General features: G+C 45.2%; 1 protein-coding gene across 1 annotated transcript; it reads right to left on the bottom strand.

Annotated features, from left to right (window-relative positions):
- Nucleotides 1-945: 945 nt before the first annotated feature.
- Gdf2 (growth differentiation factor 2) lies at nt 946-5131 on the bottom strand. Its single transcript, XM_027947861.2, has 2 exons — nt 4786-5131; nt 946-1889 (listed from the first exon to the last, which is right to left on the bottom strand). Exons 1-2 carry the CDS (start codon nt 5129-5131, stop codon nt 946-948), a joined length of 1290 nt encoding a protein of 429 aa, XP_027803662.1.
- Between the last annotated feature and the right edge of the window lie 4823 nt (nt 5132-9954).

Here is a 9954-nt window from a genome sequence, read left to right as displayed (position 1 = left end):
TGGCAGGGGACACTCGTGGGTGCCTTCTGCTCAGTAGGGAACTGCAGAGGCTGAGACCATCAGCTGTCCCTCCCAGACTATCATAGAGTGATTGTATGAGCTCTGCACCAGAGAGTCAAAGTAGCCTCGATGCATGTCAGAGGTGCTACTGTCTTAAACTATCTTTCTCTATTCTGCAGTTGGTTTGGGTGTGGTTTCTCAGTGACTCGAGGGTGGTATTATTAAGCATTTAGCCACAGAATGCATACAGGCATCACACAGAAAGGTTGTGTACCAGATAAAATGAGCAGCCCAGTCATACCAGTAAGTACCCACTGGAGCTCAGCTCGGCTTGTTCTCAATACTCCAACTTCACAATGTCTAATTGCACTTTCAGTACAGAGTGACATGCTAACCTGAATGGGAAGGTCCCAGGCTTTGTTGTCACACAAACTTGGGTTGAAATCCCTCCATTGATCAGGACTAACTCACCTGCCTAGGTTTTGAGATCTGTAAATCAGAAGTCATAATGCCCAACACATTTGAGTGTGGGAAATGACAAAAAATGGCTGGTCAAAGCTTGTTCCTTTTCTCTTCTCTCCCAAAGTTTATTGGAATAAGCCTCATCCTCCTTGACCTCTGTAATTTCTATAAATGTTTGCATGTCACCTGTCTATACTCCTCTGACTAGTTTCTGCTCAGATTTCTGCTCCGTATTTTCTTATGTTCCCCTGTCATCATTTTCCTTCCATCCCAGCAGCCGTCCAGACTATCCAGCCGTCACCCTCCCCACCAGTAGGAGCCAGTGGTGCATACTTTGCATGGGGAGTGAGAGGGACAGCAGGCTCCCTTTCCTTCTCCAGGTAGCATGCAGATCAACTTATTCCCTGTCATACCCAGGGGACACAGGGTCTCTTATCAGAATCCCTATTCCCACCCTGCCTCCCCTAGTCTGGAGGGCAACCACTACCTGCACCCACACTCTGCCACACTCATCCCCTCGTAGTGGTACTTGAGGGTGGGCACCCCCATGTCATCCTTGTAGAGGATGGAGATGGGACTCAGTTTAGTGGGCACACAGCAGGCCTTGCCCACCTTTGTAGGGAACTTGAGATGCACCAGGGTTTGCACAATGGCATGCTTTGTCGGTGTCACATCATCGGCCAGGGGGAAGAAGCAGCCACCTTTACACTCATAGGCATCATACTCCTTGGGTGCAATGATCCAGCTGTCCCAGCCAATGTCTTCAAAGTTCACCCTTAGCGAGGTCTTCTGACAGTGGCTGCTGGCCCCTATGCTCCTCTTCCGTCTGGCTAAAGACAAACCTGTGACCATGTGGCCGTCCACGTCCTCCTCTTCCTCCTCATCCTCCTGGTTCTCACCTGCCTCCCTGTAGTTTTTCTTAGGTGTCTTCCTAAGGATGCTCTCCTGCTCATGGCCAATCATCTCCCTAAGCTCCAGCCTGGTCTCCTTGGTCCCGTTGCTGCGGTCATTGGAGAAGACGACAAAGAAGGGAAGGTTTTTGGAACCTGGAGGGACACTGATGTCCAATGTATCACAGCCCTTCCTATGGCTTTCCACAGTTACCTCGAGCTTATTTTTGCTCTTTGTGGAATCTGCCCTGACCCATCTCTTCACAGCACTGGACACTTCCAAGGTCTCCCAGCCCTCATCCTGAATGTCCTGGGACACCAGAAAGGTCTTGGTCCCTGAGGCATCTTCTCCATCCAGCACATCATAGATGACCATGTTTCCTTCTAGCCCATGAGATGAGTCCACGTGATTTTGACAGGAGACATAGAGACGGAGCTCAGCCCTGGTGATTTGCTCATGCCTGGGGATGGAGATGTTGAAGAGAAGAATATGTTTCTGGAATGGCAAGTCCTCTGTGGCAGTTGTAGACACAACATCTGAAATGCAAATACACCAGGGTAGATGTCTGTCTGCAGTGTCTGTTCTCATGACACCAAATCAAATCTCACCATTTGGACAAAACAACATCTAGGATGACAGATTTTTCTCTATTATCCCTATTCTATTTCACTTCAGTCCTTAGTAGAAGAGTGTTTTTTAAACACTGATTTAGGATCTTCCAAGAAAAAGCAGAGGCAGATGCCTCCAGTTAGGTCAACAGTCCCTACTATTTATTGAATACTTACTACATACCTAGCAATATGCTAGGAACTTGACATATTGTACCTTACTTTAATCCTATCACCTTACTTAGGGACGATCTGATTATTATTCCACTTTTACAGATGTACAGACTGGGACTCAAGACATTTAATTGCCAAAATGCACACAGTGAGTATCTTTTTAAATTATTATTTGTCATTTATCTTAACATAACAAAAAAATACAAAATGCCTTTTCCACATTAGATCTGGTTGGGGATGATGAAAGTCTAATTAAATTAAGACAAGGTAAGAAATATCAGCATCCAAGCAGTGTAAAAATTATTTGGAATTGTATTGTCCTAGCAAAGCGAAAATGGACAGTGTTTATTAGAGGAAAGACAAATATTAGCCAGGCAGGTATGTCCAGTCAGAAATGGGGCTTGCCTTTTAGTAACATAATTACCTCTATTTCCCATTTCTTCTAAGTTGACACTTAGCCATTACACTATTCCATGGCTAACCCACTCCCCTCCACACACACACACACAAAGAAGAAGAAGAAAAGTTGCACTTTTAAAAGTTGCACTTTTAGATTATCTTCTATAGTCATCCCCTCTTATTCTCCAGGAATATGTTCCAAGATATACAATGAATCAATAGATAGGAAAGTATGGAATAGTATACAACTGTGTGTGTGTGTGTGTGTGTGTGTGTGTAATTCATAACTTAGACAAGGTAAGAAATTAACAACCATGGTTAATATTAAAGTTAAAATATAACAACTAGAACAATATACTATAATACAAACTATTTGGAACTTATAAATTGTTTCTGGAATTTTCTGCACTTCAGATAAGGGAGGACAACTGTATGTTCCAACATGTATGAAGGCCTTGTGCTGTAAAAACACTGCAGGCAGGTGTTGGTATCTGATGAAATGAAATACCAACCCTCTATGCTTACCTGGGAAAGTTCTGAATCTCCCTGAGCCTCAGTTTTCCCTTCTGTAGAATGGGGCTCATCATGCCTGCCCTCCCAAGTGGTGTGAGGCTTTGTCAAGGTGACATATGGAACTTATCAGACACAGTCCCTGGCTCACAGCAGATACCTAATGAATTCTTCTATGTCCCTCCCCTTTTACCAACTCATACACACTTCCTGCATGCAACATATCACACGGTCTTCTTCCCTTCAGCTCTTGCTGGTCTCTTACCCAGCATAGCTACTCCATTTCAGCCCCTGTGGGATGTGCTGAGCTGCCATGGCACATTGAACAGTGTGAACCAGGCATTCACAACCTAATGTGATCTAAATGTGGCATGGCTAGACAATGAATGTGGGGCCAGGATCAGAAACCCAGCAAACAAATTCCTACCTTCCCTAAGTTGTATCAGATGGAAGAGATGAAAGTGGATTGCTTCCCAGGTCATGCACTCTGATGTGAGTATGGGTGTGTGAGGGGATCACTGACAGGGTTTCATGTGCTCGACTCCCTGGTCTGTGGAATATGGTGGGTTAGGCCCCAAGCAAAGAAGCCCATTACCCCCATAAGGTGGAGGTCACAGTTGTGTCCTCTGGACCTGGTGACCTGCAAATTTCAACTTCAAAAAACACAAACACAAACTAAAATGAAGCCATGGTTTTAAAATCAGGAAGTTCACACAAAATCCAGATTTTTTTATGCTTTGGAGTAAAAAGAAAATCCAATAACACTGAGTGATCATGTTTCAAATTATACTGTTTTTATACAGGCACATGCTCTGCAGACTGGGCAGTTCTGGCCTGGCCTGTCTGTGGCACTGAGCTGGGCCTCTTGGGCATTTGCAGGTCTCAGACTCAGTGCTCGAAGCTCTTTAGAAAAAGAAGCAACAGATAAACAAGCCAGCGCTATACAGGCTGCAGGGCCTAGGCCAGAAACCAGCTGCTTAACCTTTACTGTGGCCCTGACCTGGACAAGTTCAGCCATGTGAGCTTTGGCTTCCCTGTTCAGAAATTCATTTCCCCTAATCCTGGGATGTTGAATGAGTTAGCAGACTTAGGCTTTAAGTCAATGTTCATCTTCTAGCCTTCTTAGTCAGGGAAATTTATATTTAGAAGATAATGAGATTCTCTTCTCACACTTCTCTGTCAAAAGATTCTATCTGGGCTTTAAAAGCCCTTTTATGAGAGAATTATGAATTCCACCAAAGTTTTAAAATATAGCAATTAAGGGCTAAATCAGTTGTCTGTTTCTAAGTAGGAAAGGAACAGAAATGTTGGGGTGGGGGCAGATGGGAAGAGAAAAAAAAATCCAGAAGGGAGAGAAAGGAAGAGGGAAGGGTAGAGGGAGGGATAGGGAGGGGTAGGAAGATAGCATCCCTGAGCACCTACCGTATTACAGGTGGCACGTGGCCCGGGGAAGGAGAATCCGCCAGAGCAGAGCTGTCCACTAGAACCTTCTGTGATGGTGGAAGGCCCTATGATTTGCACTGCCCCACAGGAAAGCCATTAGCCACATACAACCATTGAGCCCTGGAAACACTGCTGGTGAAACTAGAGAACTAAGTTTTCATTTTATATCACTGTCATCCATTTCAAAGCACACTTGAAGAGCTATATGTGGCCAGTGGCCACCCCAGTGGGCAGAGTGGGTCCACACTGTGGGCCGGTGAGTCCCACCCCAGGGCAGATGGGAGCAAGCTGACTCTACCTTCCACGCTGAAGCTCCGCACGATGTTGGAGGCTGGGGTGGAAGACTTGTCGGCGGTGTACCTGTTGTACAGGTCGATCATGTACTGTGGCGGCTCCAGTCTGGTTTTATCCTGGGAGGGGACCCCACTCAGGTTGAGGCTGCGTAAGAAATCCACCTTCATGTTCTCCAGGAACACCTTCAGATCAAAAGTGCCCTCCTGCCGCCCTCCTCCAGGATCTTCCAGAAAGTTGCGGGTGTTTCCCTGCGCAGACACCCTTGCCCAGCTCTGTAACGGCTTCCCCTGCAGGGAGCAGGCCAGCAGGGACAGTGTGGGCAGGGCCACCCACAATGCCCCAGGGTACATCTTGGGCCCTGTAGAGGAGACTGCAGGGCTGCCGAGGTGTGTTAGCAGGTGCGAGGAGGAGCCCTGGAGGAGACAGCCCGCATCGTCCTGCTGAAGGCTTTGCAGAGTGCCCCGGGGCCAGCACGAGGCTCTCCCCTGCCCTCCCCAGGCAGTCCTCCACTTGTTCTTATCTGGCTCTCAATGCAGCACTCCCAATCTCTTATCTAAGAAAGCTCTCTTTTAATGAAGGCTCTATAAACATCTGACAAATACTCAGAGCTTGTGGGAAGGACACAGTCTACTGTAAAGGGTCTGCGTTTTTCCGGGGGGTTATTGCCCCCTAATTAGGATCCTTTCTCATTTCCTTGCCAGCTATGTTCAGAGGAATCTCAAGGCAGGATGACATATGCCCCATCTCCTGGGCCAAAGCAACAAAGAATCCAGGAAATGAGACTGAAAATCCTTCCAAATATAGAAACAACACAAAGAACCCAGAAAATGATACAAACTATGGGGTTCAGGAGGGATGGATGTGGGGTGGGGACCACATATACGATTAGTCAGAGGCCTAGTCCTTGTAGAATCAAGACCTACCAGCATGGTACAACTGTTCCATCTGCCAGATGGGCTCCTGAGAGTCAGAGATGGAACATGAATGTGCAAGTGTAACTTAGTGTTGGGGGAGGACTTTGGAGCCAGAGAAGATGATGGTTTGAATCCCAGCTCCCTCACATATTTCCTGTAAGTATGACCTGGAGCAAGTCACTTTAGCTCTTTGAGCCTCCTCTTCGGAAGACAGCTGTTAAGATTAATAAGATTATGTGCTCCCATGTGGCAGCAATCACCACCGTCCCCAGCCAGTTAGGTGTCTGCCTGCAGGCTGCCACATTTCCACCCCTGGGTCTGGTTGATGTGAAGCTGAAGCAGGAAGCCTCATACCCACATCACCAACTGCTCTGCAGCAGCACCACAAACACATGGGTCCTACTGGACCAGAACCACAGCTCTGGTCCCAGCTCTGACACTGTCACTGGTCTGTGTGGGGGTGGAGGGGTATGGGTCTTGGCTTATCAACTGGGAGGCCACAGAAAAGACACAGAAAGTTCTGAGACTTGTACATGCCCAGAAATGGGCCCCTGGACTGGAGTTTCACTTAATGCAGCCCAGGTAGAAGCTTGCAAGATCCCAGGGACTGTTATTTTGAAAGGAGTGTGCCTACACAGTCTCTGTCCATCTCTATCATGTGTGGCATTAAATGAGTAAGGTCAAAAAATATTTGGAGTGTGTGTATGCTGGTCTGTTCTGAGGAGCATGGACCTAACTCTATTTCATGTTGAGGGTACTCCCAGAGAAAGGGTGCAAGAGCTAAGAAGGTTCAGGGAGATGCAGGGGGCCAAGGCAGGCTGTGGTCAGAGATCTGAGATAGGAAAGGTAAAACTAGGAACCCCAGGTGGCCAGCCTGAACAGAACTTGCTGTCCCCATCCTTTGAGGACACAACCAGAGGAAGAAGGGAAATGCATAGTTTCAGAAATGCTGCTTTGGGGTGGGGCAGGAAGCGTGCTTGGGCCTTGGTCCAGCTTAGTTCAAGAATTCTGTGGGGCAGGGAAAAGATGAATGAATGCCAAGACCAGGTCAGAGCTTCAGCTGCAGAACACGGTGCAGGCTGGGAAGGGCTAGAGAACATGGTGGCAGCACCCAACATGCTATAGCCCTGGGGCTGCCCAGGACCCATCCACACTCAAGAGGCCGAGTAAAGACACAATAGAGCATGGTCTGGATATGCTCAGGGAGCCACAAGGGGCTGCTACAGAGTGCTATTTTTAAAATGTGAGAGTTTTTTTTTTTTTTTTTTTTTTTTTTTTTATCATCTTTCATTAATGCCAGAGTTAACATTTTGAGTTCTGTAATCACCTATCTGAAACTCTGGTAGCCTAAAATTTTCAGATTTGAGAAATATGTTATGGTGCATAATACCCCAAAGGAATCAGAGGTGATGCCTAATAATCAAAACATACCAGTATTTCTGCTGTGAAGTAAATACATAAACATAAATATCCATTCAGATCAAGTTTTGCTATAGGAGTAAAAATAAATAAATTTTAGTACTTTAGATGGGTTTGTATTTGGGGACCTCAGATGAAAGACTGTGGACCTGTTTATGTAAGAGGTCATCACATCTGGCTATGGAAGCTGCATGTGCACACTGCCTGGTGGCACCAGTCACATCCACTCTGATGTGAGTGGCTCTTCTTAGAGCTGTGCAATGTAATATGCCTGTGCATTTCTGAAACTTTCTTCCACCCAAACTCAGAGTATCCATATATGCTTGCATCTCCTTTATTGTTTTTAATTATTGTCTTAAACCTGCCTGATCCATACTATTAGGAAGTCTAGTTTCCTCTTTCTTGAATTGTTCAAGTACCCTATGGGATTATTTAGTCCAGAGGGAATTGGGGTGAAATGATGTCAGTCTCTGAATGTTGGAAAGAGGGAGGGAGAAAGGGATCCTAGGAGGACCCACCTGCTGCTACTTCCCAACAGTACTGGCTTTGCTGTTTGGGATGGTCCTGCAAACCTAAAATCTACTTGTTTGCAAACCTAAAACCTGGCCTGGCTGGTCCAGGTTTCTCTCCAGGTTTCTACAGTGTCCTCCATTAGGCTTAAGGTAACAGCTTTCTCAGGCACACTCTCATGCTTACCTGCTCTCTGGATGGCATGCCTCTGTGGCAGGTGCCTGGGTCAAGAGAAGAGGTCAGCCATGGTCACATGCAAATCTTAATGCACCCTTTGTCACAAATCTCTAGGTTCTTATGGGAATCCTGGATTACCAGCCCAGACTCTCACTTCCTTTAGGTGGTGATTTCAGCAAACTTCAATCCTTTCTGTTGGCTTTATTAATTAGCGGTTTCGTGATCAAAATACTCAAAAGAATAACTTTAGCTCGCAGCACAGGCTTCATAAATGAAGGTTCGGAGGGAGTTTGAATTAAAGAGACAGGCCCTAATTACCTTTAAACCAGCTCCAGGACGGCTTCTCCTTCCTCCAGCCTCAAGCTACCCGTTAGAGTAGGAGGTTTACTGAAGAGGCCAGTGAGAGAGAGAGAGAGAACCCGCCAGGGAGTGGACTTTTATTGGGGAACAAAAAATTCTGGGGAAAATCCCATCCAATGAAGATTAAGGGGGGCAGTGTCCCAAGGTCAGGTGAGACAATTGGGTCTTCAGGGGTTGTGGCCAGGCACGACTCCACACAGACAAGCCCTCGGACTTGAGAAGGGTGGGGAAAGCTCTGGACACAAAGATGTGTCTAAGCGCCTCTCGCCCAGCCAGGGAGGTAACTCAAATCACATGCGAGGATGGCCTCCCACAAACAACTTAGAGGAGGAAAAGTTTATTTTAGGCTCAAGTTTTCTAGGATTTCAGTCCACGATCGCCCAATTTCACCACTCTGGCTGAAGGTGAGACAGAACGTCATGATGGCAAGGTGTGGAAGAGAGAAACTGCTAAGCTCATGGCAGCCCATAAGCAGGGAGAGAGAGAGGATCCAGGGGTTCAAGATATAATACTCCAGGGTACACCCCCAGAGACCTATTTATTCCAGCCACATCCATCTGCCTATAGTTACTACACAATACAGTGGTCCTTTCAATTTATTAATAAAACAAATAGATTAATCTACGGATCAGGTTACAACTCTCATAATCTAATCATTTCACTTCTGAACATTAACATCGGAGCTTTGTGGGAGACATCTTATATACAAATATTGGCCTTGTATATCTGAACAAACCCCCCTAACTCTGAGTCTTAGGGGACAGGTTTGGGTCTTGTTTTATCTTTCTCATAAGATACCAAGATTCTCATTCAAAAGGACCTTTTCCCCCTCCTGTCACTAGCTTTGTATTTCGGGGGCCTCAGGAAGTGGCTGACTTGATTGAACATGGCTCAACAAAATGTAAGGCTAAATGCAGTCCCCTCTTGGGACCTCAGACTCCCAAGTGATAAAACTTTGCATAAATTTTATTTTTAATAACCAAATACTATTCAATCATATGAACATCCTGATGTAAACCTCCAACTGTAGGACAGTTAGACTATTTAGGCCAATATGGAAGAGCACATTATTGCATATCATTAAAGTCAACATTTTATATATTTTCTTAGTTCATCAAGTGGATAACTGGGACAAAGTATATGTAAACATGTATAAAGCTCTTGGTAAGCTCATTGCTTAGCTGGTTTCCAGAAATGTTCTTTTAATATTCACTTCCATGAACAAAGACTAAGAAACCTGTCTCACCATTCCTTCACCAGTCGTTCTCAGTATTGGTGATGTGAAGTAAAATTTCCAGGAGGCCATTATTGTGGAACAGCCTCCTGCGCTAGGTAGCCTCCTGCACCACGCAGACCAACGAAGCGAGAATGGAGTCACTCAGGCTCAGTGCCCTGAGATCCAACTGAGCTCTGAAAGAGGCCAGTCAAAAAAGAAAGGAAAAGAAAAGAAACAAAACCACAAGAATTTTTTAGCAAACAATAAAAAAGGCTCAGTTAACCTGAGCCAGCATGGTAAGGAAGTCCGTTTGTTCTAACCCCATAAGAAAAGTAATTTTGAAATCACCAATCTGCTTTTTGTTCTCTTTTGATGCATTTCTCTGCCCTTTTCTACCTATAAAACCAACCTCCTCTTTTCAGCTCATTGGAACCTTCATTCTATTTTATAATTTTATATTAATTACATGAGAATTATATAATTGTATGTAAATAATTATAATTTTATATAAATAATTTTATATAAATATATATATACACATATATTTATTTACACATAAACATCAATGTGTAATTAT

Source organism: Marmota flaviventris, chromosome 4, assembly GCF_047511675.1.
Source record: "Marmota flaviventris isolate mMarFla1 chromosome 4, mMarFla1.hap1, whole genome shotgun sequence".
In the NCBI taxonomy this organism is placed as follows: domain Eukaryota; kingdom Metazoa; phylum Chordata; class Mammalia; order Rodentia; family Sciuridae; genus Marmota; species Marmota flaviventris.
The sequence above is the reverse complement of the archived record's forward strand: the minus strand, read 5'-3'. Positions and strand labels throughout refer to the sequence as shown.